Raw genomic sequence first — 20,558 nt, 5'->3', positions numbered from 1 at the left:
TATAATATTGGCAAATCCCACTCTAAAGGGTAAGTGATAAAATACATTAAACACAAATCTGTGTTATAACTTAGCCTTAAATATAGGTTTAAAGGTAGATAGTCTGATTAAAACTAAAAGGTCATTATTTTACATTGTACAATTTTATTTGTAGCTATAAATCATAACACAATTTGTGGAAGGAAAAAAGTTATTAAACTGGCAATATTTATTCCGTTAAGGTGAATAAAATGCAGCACGTAGTTCTGAGTTATGATAGCCGGGGAAAGGAGCCAAATCACTCTGCTAAAAATTAGTTTGCCAATAATTTTACAGAACGATGACAGCGTAGCTTCAAAAACAAATCCTTTATAGGGAAATGGGATGGCTGCATGACAGAGTCTCTGAGCTATGAATTCTCCACAGCTCATGGATCAGGAACTGCTTTAACAATTAGTCTTCGGGGATTTTTTTTTTTCCAGAAGTTAGACAATGGCTGCTGTCTGTAACTGAAAGGTCACGCTGTGTTGTAGACTGGACATAAGAACTGAAGAATTGCAAGTATTAAGTCAGAAAGACTCCTGCTAACTTACTGTCTTAGTCTGTTTAGGAGGCTTAACTATTCCCTGCCCTGTCTGTGAAGCTGGGGTGGGAATGATGACCACACAAGGATATTGCTAGCACTTTAGTAATAAGCCCTGGGGTTTTTTTACATGGCAGAAGGCATACATGCCACATTTGTAACACACGTTAGAGAAGAGCTTGAAAGAGGTTTGGGAGTTGCCTGAATTAAAATTTGACCGGTGAGCATAACGACTGGAAAGTAACCCAGCAGATTTTACCACGGTGCTGCATCTTCCTTTTTGCTCGAGTCTGTGTTTCTGTGAGTGCTAGATTCACACAAAAGCTCCCCGTATTGTACGCTAATCAGTATTTCGAAACAATGCGGAAAAGGGGTATTTCACGTTCCTTCTTATTTAGAAGAGGGCTCTTGTTAGAGACCTGCCTTGGTGCAGTACCTTCCGAGTGTGTTTTATCACCAGCTTGCTGAGCAGAACATCTCAGGGGCTCACTACAACAGACTGTAAGTAACAGGAACAAAGCAGCAATACTCATTAAGCCTCTAGTCTTGGTTACTTATTTAGTAAAGAGTTGTGCACTCCTAGACATGCCAAAAAGCTCTTGAGATTGCCAGAGCTTTTCAGCAATGCACTGTTTTTTAAGCTAAGAATCTTTTCCAGCCATCTTAGAAGCTTTGCCAATCTGCCGAGCCTGGCTGGCACAGGTCACCGGCTGCCTGAGGACGAAGCTGGTGATCACAGGCATTCACACTTCTGCTCTCAGACAGTGAGGAAGTTAGAGATAAGATGAGCTGGTGCTGGTTGTATCTAAGAGTAAGTGTGCAGATGTCTGAGGAAGGTGTTTGCATCTCATGTAAACATTGTTCTTATATTTTTGTTGTAGAAGATGATGTGTCAAATGTACAAATAATGTGTGCCTGGTGCCAGAAAGTTGGAATCAAGCGCTATTCCCTGAGTATGGGAAGTGAAGTGAAATGCTTCTGCAGCGAGAAGTGCTTTGCAGCTTGCCGAAGAGCATATTTCAAGAGAAACAAGGTAAGAGAAATAAGGAAAGATGTAACCTACATAGACATAGCTTTAATCAGGCCCAGCCTGGGTCTCATTTAGCATCTAATAGAAGCTCTTTTCTTTTGTTTTCTCTGTTTCACCCAGTCCCTCCACTTTCCATCTGTATTGTCTGTTGGACTGTCAGCCCTTTACTAACTTTGTTTCTTTCAGTTTCCTTCAGCTCGATGCTTGGGTTTTGTGAGAGTCAGGGAATTTAAATACTAACAAGCATTAACAGAAGAGTCCCAATTTGGCCTTAGAGTCTCAGGATACTTGCTACATATACAAAACTAAGAGGAGGTATCATGGAAATAGAGTAGAGGAGGGTTACGTATGACAGTGTCACTAAGTCCTATGGCATTGGGATCATGGCCAGTTGGTAAATGCTTTTAGGGCCTAAGTCTGGGTCCCATCACGGTAGTGGACAACTTCCCACTGCTGCTAGTGAGCTCTAGTTTCATTCTTTTAAAGTGTATCGTTACTAATAAATTATCATTGCTGCAAAATTCAGACACTCTGCAGTTTTTGGGTTGGGGTAAGCAATGTTAGAACATTTAGAGTAGCGTGAAAACCCTTCCTACTCGATTTAAATTTAACTCTGTCTAAAATTAGAATGCAATCCTAATATTGAATGTCTACAAAAATTGCTGTAATCACTGAAGTACAGTGCTTGAAAATGCCCTCTGGGTTACTTCAGCAGCTGTTTTTCTGCAGCAGAATGTGCGATATATCATTTAAAGAAAAATAACGAAGGAACGCTCCAGCATTTTTAGTTATTGAAAAAGTACCTGTGTCCTTTTGGTGCTTGATAGTGTGAGTCTTTGGGTAGCCTTTATTGTCTTAGAAATGTTTATTATTTATAAAACCCTTTACATTTTGGTTTTCTAAATGATGCCATTTTCCCCTCATGTTACAGAACATTCAAAGCCTGTCGAGTTCAAACTGAATTCAGTTCTCTAAATCTGGTCTTTTACGTCTGTGGTAATAACAAATAAGTACATATGCATCCTAGATTCAAGATGCAATGTAACAGCAAATTACCCTCCTTTATAAATGCGGGTCACATCGTCCTGCCAAAAAAAAAAAAAAGGAAAAAAATGCCTGAAGAATTAGGTTGCAAAAATCAGTAGAGTGGAATTTTAGTGGCAGTCTTGGAGAATCAAGCTCATAATGTCTACTGGAGCAGACAGGCAAGTTAAAGTCACGTGAGTCTTCTGCAAGGAGTGGTGTTTACATCCTTTTTATCTAGCAAAAGTGTAGAGGAGGGAAATACATGCTCCTTAGATGCTTCTCAGTTGAAAATAAGTTCCCATGGATGTATGTGTACGTGCACACATGCACGTTTATGCACATGCAGTTCAATGTGCCTTACAATGTGTAAGACTCTCTGGGGTGATGGGATCCAGATCACTGTCAGATGATGCTCCCGTGACTTTCAGTCACAAATATACATGGGTAAGACAGTTTATAGTAATGGAGGCATTGTCAGTGATCCTAGTTAGGTGGTCCTGTGTGTCCAGCAGTGATAAGTACCAGATAATTCAGGAAACCTTGGGGACACAGATGAAAGAACAACCAGTTCATGATGGATTCTCTTTCATCTACAGCTTAGATCCTGAAGTAGGTGGTTTAGATCCCTTATTAAATACAAATAAATACATGTTAACATAATGCATAGCAGTACTTCAACCTTCTGCTAACCCCTGAGTAGTAGGATTCAGTAATATTTTATGGCCATGAATTCTATCAGCCAGGCAATATGTGAAAAAGTTCCCTTACACCTGACTTACAGTTCATTACCTGTGTGCTTTGTTGGAGGCCTCCTTGTCCTTGTATTATGAGAAAGGATGAATTAGAGCATCTCAATCCCCCTGGTTCCCTCTCCTACACCTCTGTTAACTTCTTCTGGAAGCTAAAAGGTGCTGAATTATTTCCATCCAGAAAGCTCTCTGCATTCATTATTTTGTATGTATCTAAATAACAATAGATGTTCCTTCCTAATCTTGTCATATACCATCATGTCCCAGTGAAATGTCCTATTCTTCACTAAAGAGGTTGCAAATTAACAAAATGTCATGGGAGGACTTGGCAAAACATGGTGAGATAACATACAATTGTTAACATGTTGGTTGCTGCATTGGCTCTGCTTCAAAGCTAAGCCAGCGAGTCAAATTTTCTTCCTCTTTGCACCTGTGGAATCTGGAATTGCACAGGATCTGACCCAGCAGGGGAAATCTGGAGCTGCCCCTTGCATGTGTATTTATGGCATTAGATGATCAGGGGACAGAATATTTAGGAAATGCTGCTGTTAAATTAAGACAGGTACAGTAGAATTCAGCAGACCCTCATGCTTCTTGCTTTGCACTTCACCTGTTAGAGTGGGGTTTTGAGGAACAAGATCAAAGGAACAAGGCTGCAATAGTTTCAGATTTAACCACTGACCTTTAATCTGTTACTACTAGTCCAACAGCATACCTGTCTTCTCCGTGAGTCTAATGCTTATTTATGTATTTGAGAAGTTATGCCACTCTACACTTTCTTGTTTTTCAAACAGAGGAGTAAAATAGTCACGTTTCACCTGCCTTATGTATGTTTTAAACAACGGATCTCCGCCACATTATAGTGTTGTATGACATTAAGTATGTACAGCTGCTGCATTTCTGGGAGCTGATAGGACTTTGTGGTCACTTCATTTAAGGCTTGAATTTCCTAATGGATTGCGTTAAGCAGTCTTCCCTCCCTCCCCTAGATAAGAAGTGCTGTAATAAGCACTTGCTTAAAATGACAGGACTGTTTAAACAGTAAAGAATAAGTCATCACTAATGTCTCAAAACAGCGCTAAGTAATGCTGCAAATTATCCATCCCTGAATGCCAATTGCTGTGTTCAGAATTAGGACTTTTGTCGTCATCCTAATAACAAAATCTTCTCCCGTACACAGGGCAAATGCACGCTGAAGCGATGCATGCCCACAGATTCACAGCTGGGAGAAGGCTTGGCATGAGACCACCTTGAAGTGTCCCTGGAGAGCAACAGAACTGCTCCAAAATGCCCCAGGTTAGCTGGGCACTGACTGCTCCCAACCTCTAACTCCTTCCCAGCCCTCTCCTGCAGTAGGTTTAGCATCAGTAGCAATGCACTGGAATAAGCCGATACCTTACTGGCCTCGGGAGCATTTGAACCCAAGCAGTTTAGTCGGAGGTGCACATCAGTCCTTCCTGCCTTTTTTCCCAGCGGAGTTGTGTCCATTTGTGCTCCAGAAGCTGTGCCCCTGCACTCTGTGCATCCGTACGTAGCCGGGGTTGGCAGGGAGCTTCATGGCTGGGACAGAGAGTTTTTAAGGAAAAAGACTTGTGCAATTGTAAGTTGCTCTTCTCGTAAGAAATGCAAATTTTGCCCCAGGTATCCTGCAGTCATGACCATTTAAAATTAGCTATATTAGCAACCATGCCTTGCAAGAATAGAAATATATATGTTTTGAAATTATAATGGGTCTCCCCGCAGGGCGTAATTTTATTTAAATTACCAGAAATAAATAAAGAAAAAAACTGGGGCTTTTACCCCATTAGGCAAAAAGCGAAGTATTTAGACTAGATTCGATTTAGAAAAAAACTAAAAATACCACTACCACCCCTGAACAAAAATAACCCAAATCTGCATTCCCGCTCCTGTTTGGTCTAGTATGCATAGTAAAATACAGATAACAAACTACTGTATAATGTTAACCTGTTGTGCATAATAATACCAATTAAGCATTGCAGGAAACAGGAGCATTTCATACTAATGTTCTGTAATTGAAGATTTAAGATTTGGAGCTGTTCTGATGCTCCCTTCCTTAGAGATTTAATTTTATAGGCCAACTAATATAAAGTTAAGTACCAAAGAGGCACATAAGGGCAAAAAGCACTAGACCACCAAATCTCTGAATATTAAATTTAAAGGGAACGATTGGATTCATAATTGGATCCAGTGAGTTTGAAGCCTGAAAAGATTAATTTTGAAATTAAGTTTATTGACTCAATGGGTCAGAAAACAAATTTATTGTGACCAAATAGCCAAACCTAGAATGAGGACTGAATTCATAGAGGTTATAGGCTCTGTTCACAGCTATATTAAAGGATAATTTACTTGATTTGACTAAGACATCAGAGATGAAGTGACTGCAAGGTTGTCAGCTGGTATTTTATACTTGACCTTGTTCCTGTTTTGCACTGCCTCCCAATCACGAAAAAAGATGATAGATGTTTTTGTTTACAGTGCAGTCAAATTTCATTTATACTAAATAAACAAAAAGGCATAAATCAAAAAGTAAAAGTAAACTGCTGTTTAGCAGCATGAAGATGTAAATGATGACGGCTCCTTTCTCCCTGTACAGGATACTGATGGGCAGCACCATGCATGCGTCAGTAGCATAGACAGGCAGTGTGTTTTATGCTCTTTTATCTCATCTGCATAGCAAGAATTAATGTAAACAATCAAATGGGGCTGTAAGAAGTCATACACATTTATTTAGTCCTGAGTTCTGTTGCATTAGACAATTCCTTGCATTTTCAAATTATATTTAAAGATGATAAAGTGCACACAACATCATAAAGCCTTAGTACTCCTGCCCAAATAGTTTTTTGGTTAGTTAATGTATATCACTATGTGATTAATATGGACATATATATACAAACACATACTAAAAACTGGGAGTGAACAGAAGCCATCATTCCCCAAAATTATTACTGAGGGATGTCAGAGAAAGTTCTCTTGATTTCAAGCTTAATTGTGTAGCCTAACAGTGCATAAGAAACATTTAACAATCTCCCTGTTAAGTCAATGAGTAACGGCAAAAAAAAAATGTTACTTTCTTCTCTTTCTTATGCACCTGCAAAATTAAATTTGTGAAATGCTCATCAGTCATGGAAATTTGGAAAATTGCTTAAAGCAACTTGGTGCAAATAATGCCCCTGACAAAAAAACCCAAAACCTTAGCTGTTACATCTTCCTTTAGAGTCCCTTTCCATAATAAGTTTTGAAACACATGGGGCTCTGAATAGAAAACCCATTTCTTCTAGAGATTTAACTTGCATTAATTAGGTGTTCAGAAAGGTCAGCATAGAGCAGGTGTCCTACCTGGTTTGCGTGAAATTGTCCATATTTGGTTCTGCAGAGCTGTAGAGAAGTGGGATTTAATAAACGGTTCACAAAGTTGCTTCTTCTGCTGTGGGTTTGCATAGAATGTGCGCATGTGTATTTATGTGTGATTGTGTGTGTATGTGCACATCTGCATGTGTGTGTACACGTATTTGCCACAGCAACCAATTAATAAGGTTTCTTGCAAACGCTTGAAGGTAGAAGGGGAAAAGACGACAAACATCTCCATAGCTGTGACTGCTATGTTGAGATATAAATGAGTGCTGAAGAGTGAATGCAAATGAGATGCTGAGTCTGCAGAGGAAATAGTTCAAGCGCGGGGCACAATTGCAAACTTCGAGGTACTGTCTGGAGAAGGAGGGGGAAGGAAAATATCCTCCCTCAGAGGATGTTTTTAAAGTTTGTGGAGAGTAGAAGGCCACAGACAGTGACCAAGAATCTGGAACAGATACTGAGATATAAAGCAAATCCCGAGTTGTGAAAGGGGAGATGGGTGGCATCAGTTGGAAAGGAGAGGAGTTGGCATCGTTGTCTAGCTGTCATCAGCTGGCCTTTTTACTTACTCGATACTAAACCCAGAATTCTCATAGAACTCCTTCCCTAAAGCAGAGCTAGGATTTTTCACCATTAGAAGAGGCAAATGAACTTCCAAATTAACCTACTGAGGCCATCAGTCAGAAGATCTCACCGCTCACCCACAGCAAAGCAAAACGTATTAACATTGCTAACGATGAAATGCATCAGCACCTGACTGATGCCACCAATGCCTTAATGAAGGGATCTGGCAAACCTAGCGTGCTTGTCGGTTTGCAAACTCAATGGACATTTTACTGTCCATCTGCTGCCATTTAATACTATAAATTTGAATCAAATTCCCATTGTCTGAATTACTAGCAGGTATCCAATCCAATTAAAAGGCGTGTTCACTTTTAATTTTAACCACCATGTCACATTACATCAGTTGTGTTGCATTCTGGCTACTTTGGTTGTATCAAGATGAATATGTTAATTACAGCTTGAGAATCTGCTGTCTCTTGGGCAGCAGGCATTTGAGTCAAATGAAGCTACCCGTTTACGCGAGGTGTCCTCGCATCAGTTCTGGACAGCTTCAGTGACTGCCTCTCTCCTTCTTGCCAGGAAGAGGGTTTGTTTACATACAGATGTGACAACAAAACACTACTAATTGCATTAGGACTTGAGTAGAAATGCTTTTAAAGTTTTTGCGCACTAGGTGTGTGCAGTTTAGACCAATGATTTGGATTTAAACAGATGTTAATGACACCTCGATATTGGAGATGTGAAAGAAGTTGCTGCCTACCAGAGTGACTGAGGAAGAAAGGTGGCTGGCAGCTATTTTTCTGGAGGTTACTAAGGTGCTTTACTGAAGTCTGAAATCACTTAGGATGAATTTTTGAAAGGGAGAGGGAGACACTAGGGGAAAACCAGACATTTTGCTCCTTTAAAAAGTTTGGCAAGATAGACTTCATGATCTGTATCCAGGATGTTTTTACATCACCAAGAGATTTTTGATTAAAGAGTTTAGATGCATAACAATGACGCATTCAGAAAATGAGAGCAGATACCATACACATGGGTGCTTACTTTACCTCTGAACCCTTTTGGCTCCAACCTAGGTAGGCAATCGCTCAAAAAAATATTGCTCTCCTCTACATTCTATGTCTCGGTTCAGGTTACATTAGATTAGCACACGTTGCCTTGGCCTCTTATGAAATTAGGTACCTTCCAGCTTTGTTTCCATGTGATCAACACAAAATGAGCATCGAGAACAGTCTTGAGAACAGTCTTTATTCTGATGAAAACTTAGGGTAGATCTCCAAAGTGAATCTAATTTGCACAGATTATATTTGGTGCCACTTTTCCCTTTCCTAACGAACACATCAATCATTAATACTAATAGGAGCTGGGCAAATAATGAAATGCATATTAAATAATATGTTTGTTCAAAAATATCATGGCATTTGAATAAATTATTGCCTTAATGCATCTGTTCACTTATCAGTCAGCTCATTAATTTAGGGAAATATTGAAAAAGGAGCTTGAGTATTTTTTTCAGTCTATATCTTTTTATTTAAAAACCAAGATTAAGCAAATATGGTTTTCAAAAATATGTTTGGATTAGGAACAATGCTGTGAACAACACCCTCCGTACACACTCCTGAAAGGACATATGGAATATTACAATTAATCGCATAGTTTTAACGAGGTGAAATTCTGCCCAGGCAGGGGACCACAGTAGGCAGCATTAGAAAACCTGAGGGGCCCAGCTGAAGGTGGAAGGTCATTTCTCGTCCTAAAGTTTCTCGGGAGCACACACTGCTGTCACATTTTGCTAGTGGTGAAGTAATTTGTGCAGGTGAGGCAGCAGTTCAGTGGAGTTGTGGCATTTCTTGTCAGCTGACGGCCTGTATTTAATTACTCTCTTACTCTCCCGAAGGGGTGACTTTCCTCTCCATCACACACAGAAATCTTGGGATAAATTCAAGGATGAAACTGAGTCAGAACAAGGGAGTAAATCACATTGTGTATCTTTTGGCCCCTTCTAGGTAGGAAAGTTTCATCCCTTTTAGGTTTGTTTGCAAACATTTGCTGCTTTATTGGAAGACTGAAGAAACCCTTGCACACATTAACCTTGAATCTGGCCTCGTGAGTCTAAATGAGGCTAGGAGAGACCAAATGGATATAACTTACTGCTGCTGGATGAACGGGAACATCTACTACCGGGAATTGTTAGTTAAAGTCAGCTTCTCACTGTATATCAAGCCGTGCTCGATGCGCAAGTGTTAAACGTGCTGGAAGAACAAGGTGGGTTTTATAGGGCAATAGTCTGTAAATGTCAAATATCTTTCCTGTAGGAAATAATTTCTGCAACAATAAAAGACTGTTTGCTGGCCAGCTAAGTCCAGTGATGGGCTGCGCTCTGTCAAAAACCCAAGCGTTTACAACTCACCCATTCGAATTTAAAGTGGGCTGAAAGTAAACATATGTTGCAAGTTGTCAGTCTGGATGCAATTTTATATCTGAAGTAAATGTACTCATCTGTTTAATAATTTTTAGAAACAGTCATAAAGTACCTGATGGTTTTGGGGGTGGAAGGGGTGTGTGCGTGTGTGTGTGACTTCAGATGGTTTTGGTTTATTTAATCCGCTGCCTAAGAAGCAGGAGACCAGACTCTGCTTCCATTGCACCGAGGGGCTGGTGGAGATGCTCAGGCAGGAGCCAGCTCTTCTGGCGGGCACACATGGGGCGGGCAGGGGGAGACGTGGCTCCGTTGCTGTCCATTTACTTTAAAAGCATAGCAGAGTGTTTCTCTGGTTCTTACCTGGGCTTTGCAAGGGGAAGAATCTTCAGTGGGATATGGTAGCCCGGCGCAGCTTTACTGGGGAGCATGTGAGACCATCAAGGACTCAGCTTCCCCCATTAGCACTGGTCAAATGGAGTCATTTTCCCCATATCGCATAGATGGATGCAGCAGTGCAGTGTCCCGTACACCTGTGGCCCTTCCTTCCCTGAAATTCGGACTGTCAAATGAAAGGAGAAACCTGTTGAGTTAGAAGTCAAACAGCAACTCAGTGTCAATGACTCTTATTATTTTTAATTTAGCCCCCAGGCTTTCACAGTTGCAGTGCACAGTGCTACTAAATCAGGTGGAAGAGAGCTCCTAGAACTAAATATAAGTCTGAAAAGCTTAATCTAGAGATATAAACAGAACACTGACATTGAGATATTTATGAAGAGGTAGGGTTGAATCATTTCATGGTGTAGTAGTAATAATGGTCAACTTTGGCCACTGTTGAATGGTACAGTCTCATGCCTCCATTTGCAGAAGCAATTTATTGATATCAATGCCTTGACAAGGCAGCTCCCCACTGAGTTTTGTCTAATGCACAAACATTGATGAACCCGTCCTAACTTCCGTGTCAGAAGATGGTGACTTCATCCTAAGGAAAGGAAGGACCAGGAGCTCTGAAAGAGAAGGCTCTAAAATACCAAGGAAAAGGGTTAACCGAGAGAAAGTTTAAAAAAAGGGGAAAAAAGAAGCATTGAATCACTCTGGAGGCTATTTAAGAACACCATATTAGATGCACAGATGGTACTTATACCTCTGAGCAAGGAAAAAGTAGAAAGGGGAGAGTAAATCTGGCATAGTTAAGTGAAGAAGTGCATAAGCTTAAAGGGACACTGTCAACTTAAAAATCACACTTTTATTGGAAAATTTGTTACCTACTACTGTTACAAACAACACCTATGATTACTGTAGCTGAAAGATGAGACAAAAAACTCCCTCTGCTTTTTGGTCTGCTTCCTTTTGGCCTGATCCAGATTCCATCGGCGTCAGTGGGTGACGTCCCATTACTTGTAATGAGCTCCGGATCAGGCCCTGTGCATATTTGCCTGTACATTGTGTACGGGCAGTTTCATTATTTTGCATGCTGTCTGTTTTCTTATTGTTTCTGTGGCTTTTCACACAGCAAGAGAGGAAAAAACATTTTTTTCCAAATTGGAAGTGTGGTGGTTAAACTATGGAAATGCCAGCGGGGTCCCAGGCACACTTGTACCAGAAATACCAGATGTTTTGCTTTTTTAAGGCAAAACTCATCCTTCAAAAAATTTGGAAATGCGATCAAGTCAGTTATAATCATAGGTCCCTGAAATAAAGTGCAGGAATAAAAGGACAAGGAAATTATCTGAAAGGCGTTATGTACAAGGCACTGTAGATAGTGTAGAAAAACTGTCTCTGTTGAAAACAAAAAGCCACCTGTAAGTCCCCCGTGCCCGTAGGCCACCCAGCAGTGACTCTGGCCCCTTCTGAGAAAGTGGAACAGCAGAAAAATTCAATTAAATTTTCTGCGTCCGTCTTCACCGCAAAGGATGATGAGGAAATTCCTGTTCCAAGGACGCTTTTTACAGGAAATCAGAGTGTGGCCTTATAACAGAAATTGAAGTCTCTTAGGAGGAAGTTATGGAGCAACTTCAGCAACTCGAGAGCCGTAAATCAGCAGGAGCAGATGGTACTCAGCTGAGTGTTCCTAAGGAAATAAAAGTGTGAAGCAGCAGAGATATTGACACGGATCTGCAATATATCATTAAAACCAGCAACTGTTCCTGAAAATTTGGAAGTCATTTGTATGGTGCTTAAAAAAAAAAGAGAGACATAAGAAGGTTGCTTTCTTCTTAAGCATAGGAAATGAAGCTGAGAGTTCCTAAGTAGTTTTTATTTAATTTGCTTAGTGGCAAAATAAAGTAACTTTTGGTTAGGCATGACCTGGCAGGTTGTAACATTGTAAAGAACAGCTGGGATATAATTTTTATACATAACAGCTTTGAGACAAAGATATTTAGGTGAATGTAGTTTATTTGGACTCAGGATCATGTTTGCTGGGTAAGGTTGTTTGTTTTCAATGTCTATGGGTATTTTGATGCCCTCCACGGAAACAATGAACGCATTTTGGCACAGCAGCGTACCTCGGTCCACATTTTCATATGAAGTTGGACATTTAAATAGGAAGCTGATTGCATTCCAAAGGACCCAAGTTTACTGCCAACACAAAAATTACTTTATAATGCTGAGGAATGTTTTTATATGTGTTACAGAAGTTTTTAATTCAATTTGCTACAGAAAAATCAATTGGTTTTAGAAAAAAGTTGAATTTTTCAACAAAAAGCAGATACTTCGATGCACAAACCCGCTCAACCAAATCCCCATTTTCTGCAGTTATACCATATGGGCAAGGAGTAACAGAGGTTTTGCCACGCAAATACAGCTTGTATGTAGACACACGCATGGAAATCAGCCGAGGGAGGCAAATTAGAAGTTCTAATGGATTTGGAATTTAGTAAAGCGCTTGAAATAGCATCTCATGAAATCTTACCCTCAGATTAATTCTAATTACTTTGGATATGAACACTGTCAAGTGGCCTGAAAACGGACTCAAGGAATAAAGTAAAGGGTGGTGATAAAGAGCAGCATATCAGGTTGTGGATAGAGAAGTGCCAGAGGGACTTTTGTGAGGTTGGTGTTGTTTCATATTTCATTAATGATCTCCAGGAGAGAACAGAGAGCAAGTTCACAAACTCTGCAGATGATACTAAACTAGGAGGAGTTGCAGATACCAGACAAGACAGAAATGAATTCTCTGGAGGAATTAGAAATAATGAAAAAAACCAACCACATTACTTGTGCTTTGACAGAAGTGAGTTAATATGTCTAGGAAAAATAAGCAACCTGAAGAAAATACCTTAGTGGAATGAGTGAAGCTGGACAAGAGGCAGAAGCTGAGGATAGGTAAGGGCAATAAGTTGGACAGTGCAGATGTAATGGTAGTTAAATGGCCATTGCTAGGATCTGGAGTGTGGGGGTTTTAAGGAGGATAGTTGAGTGGTTGCTGAAACATGGATAGAGCAAGGAGCAGCAAGATTTGGAGGGAGTTTGGATGGCCAGGGTTAAGGGATGAGCAGAGTCAAAAATGATTTAGGGAATATGAAGGTGTTAAGCCTGTGGAGAAGGAGGAGAAGGCTGGAAAGAAGTTAATCTTTTGCAATTTTGATGTGTAATGCTTCGATGTGTTAGCACTTGGAACTGTGGCCTGAAATGAGTTGCTTTGCTTGGGACGGACTAAGCTGGGACGAGCAAACACTAGTAAATACTGAAGCTGGCACTGGCAGAGGGAATGCGTACACCGTCTTCTGTGTATTTTCCATCTCCGACTTCTGCAGAAATGAAAGGATAGCATACTCGGATTCAGCAGGCACTATTACTTCCCAAAATTACACTGCCCATTTTTAGACTGAACTATCACAAATAGTAGTTAAAGGCCTGAGCCGCAAGCCACTGAAATAAACAGGAGGGCTTTGTCCGGAGTAGCAGGGCCTGAAATTAAGTAGTATAGTTGCATAAGTTTGATAAAATTGATGATTATTAGCAAAATATATAGCTAAGTCAAGTAAAAGAGCAATGGAAACCAAACCTCATTCATCAGAGATACTGCCTGCCAGCGTAAGCCCCAGATGCATCCTACAACTGCATAGATTATAGGCTATTTTTCACTCCTTCCTTCAGGTATTGGCTATTGTCAGCTGCAGTTTGCTAGACGAGATGAACAAATGGGCTGATCACAATGGCGAGACCCATCTTCCTAATCAGAGCGATTGCACTGATGGCATAGCAAGCGTGAAGGGCTCCGTGACATAATCCAAGTCTAAATTGATGTGTCCCATTTGGTCAGCCAAATACATAACTGGTGTAAGCAGGCGTAGCTGTATTAAAATCAATGGGACTACTTACATCAGCTGTAATTTTGGTCCAGTGTAGGAATTGTAATAGCTTCATTTAGTTCTTACTGGGTCTGGAGAAGCAATAGGTTTGCTATAGTGTCACTGGAAAGTTTTTTTTATTATCATCACCATTAAAATGAGAATGTTTTGTCTCACTTTCAATCATTCTCAAATCTCTTATAAAAATTTTCAACATTCATAATGCAATTATCAGTGTCACCACACTACTCTTTTGAAGTATTTTAAAAATGTCAGTATTTTCTAGTATTTACTGTTGATGAAAATATGGGAAGTGTAGAAGACTTTTTGTAAAAGGATTAAAGCAATATGTGAGGTTGTGTTCAATCTCACATAGTAAGGGCTGTTTTTATAGAAGTGTCATGTAGAACTCTCATTCATTATATCTGGACATTTCAGTATAAAATGTGATGTGTAGCACCTTCACTATGGCTATTCTTTTCCAAAGAACACAACTAGAGATACTAGAGCATGTTGTGTAGTTTGTAAGATGTTTCCTTAAATTGGTTTCCTAAAGACAGCTAATCACAAATGTGGTTATTTCGAGCTTTTTGTTTCTTCAGCCTTGAACTTAGGTTTGAATAACTCAATGTAAATTGCAGAACAGAATATGCAATAAGCTACTGACCACCAGTTTCAAAACGAAGGAGATATTTTGGTCTTGTGGATGTCGGGGGCAATATTTCCACTGATGTCGGTAGAAGAACTGAATCCCAAGCTACAAGCCAATGGTGGCATTTCAACAGGAAAAATAAGGAATTAGGCATTTGTCTCTGTACTTCGTGATCAACAACTATCGCTTTTTGCTGATAACACTGTATAAGGTATTTTAAATTTAACCTAATTTATATTAAATAAAATAAAGCCCAGATCTGCCACACTTAGGCTGGATAGCTCTTTATTCTCCTATAGCCCAGGGCAGGGAGGTAATGCACATTTTTCCTCCTTCACCATTCTGCCTTATCCTTTCCCTTGCTTTATTAAGTGGAACCTTTCTAGCCTTTGCAATACAGCTACCAAACTTTTAACCTCTCTCTGGCTATGTCTTCTTACATCTCCTAACCTGTTTCTGTGTTTTCACTGGTGAGGTTAGGATAAGGTATGGCATTTACTGTTCCGTGTTGTGTTCTGTATTTGCGGCATGCCTTGTGTTGTCTTATGGATGTTTTCTTAGGTGGTTTGGGGTTTTTTTTGGTGTGGTTTGGGGTTTTTTTTGGTGAAAGGTACTGAGGAGATTCTCAGTTGTTTTTTTCTCTGTGTCCTTAACGGGGTTTAACTTACCACTCCATTAAACAGTCATTTCTTATGTGCAATTGTGATTACTGGAAGGGAGGTTGCTATTATTAATCATCTTTCCATTTGTACTGTTACATTAATCATGTGAGGAGACGCGGGTGTAAGTTTGGATCCAGCAGGATGACAACTTCTTGTTCGTGGTGATCTGAAATTCAACCCGTGAAGCAAAGAATGACTTTTACAAGTCATTTTCACGTTTGCCAATTTTGAAGGCGGCTCTGTGCCATTTTGCAGTACTCCATGCTAATTGTGACCCGTGTGGATTTAGGGATTTCATGAATAATACAAGAGATGCAGGAGCAGTTGGAAAAAACCAGTTTCGCACATTGTTTGTGTCAGGGCTCAGTAATGGATTTACCCTCGAATGCAGCCACCGCTAAGAAGACATTCTGGTTTCCAGGGCCTCACACTGTGCACGCAGGAGTCATTTCAGTTTTGCACACGCGGCTCTCTAGCTGCTCTCCCTTTGTTTCCAAACAGCGCGTGCTCTGCCGCGTACATGTGCCTTCACATATTCCTACAGGAAATCCACTTTCACGCCCAAGAGGAAGAAAGTCTAGCACGTTTTCTGCAAATAAGCGTGTTCCTTCGGGAAGCGTGCTTGCAGAGGAGCAAAGAGGACAGTACAGCTGTAAACATTCTGCTCGGAGATAATCAGCGCCCCAGCAGGAGCACCTTCCCTGCACAGCTGTACAATTCCCTTTGCTCTTTAGAAGGCACTGCACCCTACGTGCAGTTTCCAAGCTACATTTAACACAATTGCCCATCAGCACTTAGGAGGCAGTTACCACAGAAACCCAGCAGAGACCAATTAGTCACATGATTAAATTAATTAAAATAACCCAGGGTATCTGCCATCTTGCTTCTTTCTGCTACACATAGCACGTGACCCAGGTGGAGCTGTAATTGGGTAGCATTATTGTGCCTTTTAATCCTAGAATCATCTTCATACTGTACTGGAGGTGGTCTTTGATTTTTCCTTTTCCACTGGTCTGCATAAATCCCTTCCCAGAGATCTGCATTATTCCCTTGCCACAGAGATGCATTATTCCTTTTCTGGAGATCTGTGTTATTGCACAAAAAAACATTCTCCAGCCCCCTCAATAAGCCAAGTAGTATCAAATTTACAAAACATCAGGTTTAACAACAGCAAGATTTGTTATGTTTGGGATAAGAGGATTTGGAAACATTTTCAATTGCACAGCTAAGACTTTTGGAGGTCTTTAATGACAGCTCTAACAATACTTGCCAGAGAGAGCTCTGTAATATGTATTAGCACTTGACCTGAGAATTGTAAAGCACTAAGAAAAGACTGTATGTTGTGTCTTCATTTCCCAAGTAATACTGTTATTGCAGTGGGGCGCATTTAAGTGGAACAAGCTGTCTGCCTTGTAATACTGCTTTCCTGGGAAAGGCAGGCAGTTTGCTTTCCTCGCTCATTTTTAAAACCTAGAAATGCACAGTCATATTCTAACCTAGTAAATCAGTCCTTTGTCCTTGGTCCTTTGGCTGCCCTGATAATGGCATCCCCCAAATACCCATGTCAGCTAGGGTTTTCTTCTACTATCAGTGTCATACTTCTGCATGCACACAAATCATCTCTACCTGAAATGGCATAAAACACGGAACATTGCAATTTCCATCTCATCAAAGATTTGCTGGTGACTGCTCTGAAGTTACCTTGATCCATGGCACCAGAAGAAAAAAAAAAACCAATTAATACTATTTCTGTCCCCAGAGTAGAGAGCAGCTTGCCTCTCCAAAGCAGATTCCATACAAACAGACTTGACAAAATAGCATGCATAAATTACACGGCTCTGATGCATTAATTCATGCCTAACAGAGCAAGTGGCAACAACACCACATCTACAATGGATGGGTATAAGATGGAAGAAATGAAGTCTGTGGGTTAATGTATAAATAATCAACTGTTAGGGAATTTGCAAATATTATGGAAGAAAGCTAGCAGGTTTTGCGCGTGCTGTATTGCTAAAGTGCCATGCACAAACACGTTTGCTAGCCTTAACTGGCTCTGACTGGCCCATCAGGAAGGATGTACATGTTTGGCAGCGCTGAGGCACAGATGCTTCAGTATGAGATAGGGTCTAGTCATGAAATGAGGTCTCTGTCCACCAGAATAATGTCAGTGACAAAAGTGAGCCTCCACTAAGTCATAGCATGTTTCCCGAGGTGAAGCAAGCCTTGTGCCAGGTATAATGCGGGTCTGTGCTTTTACAGAAATTATCCCCAACTGACCAACATCACCTGCATCCAGGACACATGCACACACACAGATTACTAGGCATAAATGAAACCATGCTCTCCCTGTGTCCATTTTAGTCGTGTTTTAATTGTAAGTTGTTGTGGGCTGCTGCAGTGTGTGTAAAACCCGCTGAAAAATTGCCTCTTGTGTAATGTTTGATCTTGCGATTTTTGCCATAAGTGACAATGAGAACACTGAGAAAGAAATTCTTCCTGGGATCACCCAGTTTTACAGTTTACAGTCCCATAGAAATTGGTTGAATTATGTCTCTATAAAACTGAAGTAAACTAGTGGAAAATGTGGTCTGAAGATTGTAGATGCAGCGGCCACATGCTGTTGTTTCCAGAATTAAAAAATGTCCCATAAATATACTCATGAAAAGGATCACGAGAAGGATGCTTTCTGTTTCATATTTAAAGTGCTTCATCAACAAACCTGCTCACTAAGTTCTCAAAACTTTTCTGCCTTCATAACTCAGAAGAAAAAGCTTTTCTTTTTCAGACTAGAGCAATGAAAAGTTTTGACTGCTGTTTCTTGTCATGCTACATAAAATCGATGTGGCTGAAAGCAAGGGACAGGCTCTTCCGTAACAGCCGAAGTGACGCCAAAGGCTGAGGTGCTATTTTGAAGTTTCCTATATATATATATATAGGAAGGGAAGGGTTTTGCTTTGATGTACAGGGGCACTGTGTTCTCAATACAAGTTTCTTGGTATAGGTTTCTGGCTTTTCCCAGGGAACATACAGTCCCCCTCCGCTGAGCATTATGGAGGAGTGAATGGTGATGGAAATATGGGTCCCTCTCTCAGTCATCCTTGGAGTGGGATTCATAAATGAGAGAGCAGGGACTGAAGTGGGTCAGTACATACCTCTGTGCCATATCTGCGTTTGAGAGTAATGTGCTGACCTCTTCCCAAAGCAGGAGATGGAGCAGTCCTGTGGGCACTGCTGTCCGCACCGGGTAGTTGGGGGGTTCACAGGGGCACTTCGGAAGTACAGTCACTGCTGGCATGGTCACTCCGGGAGCACACAGATTAGAGGTAGAGATTACAGAAAAAGAGAAGTACTGGGGAGTAAAGAACATAATGTTTCAATTGTGGAGGTCTTGGACCAGTGGGAGGTTTGCAAAGGACTTCAGCAGGATTCCAGGCTTCCTTTATAAAAAGGTGAATAAATTATATTTGCCCTCCTTGGAATAATAAGAAGGGAGGATATAAAAGGAAACTTGATGAAGTGCAAGCAATTTTGAAATAACTATTGTGAATGAATGTTACAAACGCACCGTGTATCGCATGCCAGAATGAATGAAAGCACATCAAGATAGCAAAAGAATTTTGGTGGAATATTTTCTGCTCACCACAATAGCCGAATCAAAGAGTAAAGAGCCATATCATAATGACTTGATTTTTCTAGGTGTTGTGAACACCTCATCTCTCAGGAACTGTGATGGGGCTTACAGCTAGACATCCATGTCTCGTAAAGTCAGGCCATCTTTGGCCCGTTCATAGGCAGGCTGAAGCCTGAGCTGAGTGGCAGTCAAGTGATTAGCATTTGACTTATGTGATCTTAAACAGGAGGAATGGATAAAATATGTACTTCTGAATCATTTATGTATGATTTTTTTTGTGTGGTAGAGGACACCTAAGATAGTCTTCAGGCCTAAGTAAATAGTCTGATGCATTGTGTGAGAAGGAGTGCCAATGAAAGAGAAATGCAGTGGCCTCTCAGAGTCAGGGAGAAGGTAATATAGATGAGAGTGGGATAATTTTGGGAGCTACCTTTTTGCAAGAAGTCACTGCTGCTAGTTCAGAAAGAGCTGGGGAACCTACAGCAGTCCAATATCCAGGATTCATCCATCCCTAATCTCTCCACTCATTTGTATCCTAAAAGGGCTCTGACTTGGAAGTAGTTAGGGCAGAAATAACCTCCTGGAGGCCATCCAGCCCTTTCCCTACATTGTAAGAGGGCTTGTTTAATTTAATTCTAGTCTATCCTCACGGCATTACTAGACAAAAGCATATAATAAATAGTCTGAGAGACTGTAAGGAGGTAATCTCTTTTTTGACGTATTTCAATAGCTTTCCTCAACTCCTTGAAGTCCAGAAAGTTTAGCAGAATAAGTAAAAGTTCACAACTAACTTTCCCAGCTTGTATATAGCATTAACTGTGTAGGCTGTGGGGCTGAATTCTGGTCATTCTCATCAGTTTGTCTCGAGTGATTTTAATAGATTAACTGTTTATTTTGGAACAGCTGTATTCACAAGTGGGCCATTGCTTTAGGCATGGACCTGTTAGAATGAAGGATGTTACTGGTATTCTTGATTAAAAACAGTGTACAATTTTGGATAAATGTCAGGTGAGAATTATCTAACTCAAAGCACGGGGGGACATGTTTCCTAGTCAGCTGGGATAAAGGAAGATCCAGGTGATTCCAGTTTAGACAGATACAGCTTGTTCTGAGGCCATTTGGATAGGACCCAGTCTCCAAAGCCGTATCCTATATGGCTTGTGTTATTATTCAGGCTTTATGTAAACGGGATGGGAGTAATTTTGCTGTTGCCTGTTTCTCCAAAATTCCTTTGTCTGAAGGCTCAACACTTTTTCATTTTCTCAGCAGTATTTCCATTAGCCTTGATTTCTTTTGCCTATCCTTCTCTCCCTCCTGCCACCAGATTCTGCTTACTCCCTCGACTCTTCCCGTCTGTCATACCTGCTCTCTGTATCTGCCCTCATGGATCCTGGCACTTCCCATCTGCCACTGTCACTTACTGTGAACTCCACAAGAAATCAGAAGAGAACTGTTTCTAAATTCCGTATAGCTAAGACTTTTTTTCCCAGAAGCACTAGGTTGCCTTTTAACATGTATTTACACATATTCCTTGTGCTAGGAAGTGATAGTAACTGTATCCCTGTTATTGCCCTGACATTGTTAGTAAATTTGTAA

The 20,558-nt window shown here is 40.5% G+C and overlaps 1 protein-coding gene across 1 annotated transcript in view; it reads left to right on the top strand.

Moving 5' to 3' along the window:
- Positions 1–20,558, top strand: part of SOBP (sine oculis binding protein homolog) — a 115,940-nt gene that overhangs the window by 22,325 nt on the left and 73,057 nt on the right. The window contains exon 4 of the mRNA XM_009820633.2: positions 1,444–1,595. Within this exon, the coding sequence (XP_009818935.1) occupies positions 1,444–1,595 (152 nt within the window). The remainder of the gene's footprint in view (positions 1–1,443; positions 1,596–20,558) is intronic.

This window comes from Gavia stellata, chromosome 2 (genome assembly GCF_030936135.1).
Source record: "Gavia stellata isolate bGavSte3 chromosome 2, bGavSte3.hap2, whole genome shotgun sequence".
NCBI classification, from domain to species: domain Eukaryota; kingdom Metazoa; phylum Chordata; class Aves; order Gaviiformes; family Gaviidae; genus Gavia; species Gavia stellata.
Note: the sequence above shows the minus strand (reverse complement) of the source record. Positions and strands in the feature narration are given on the sequence as shown.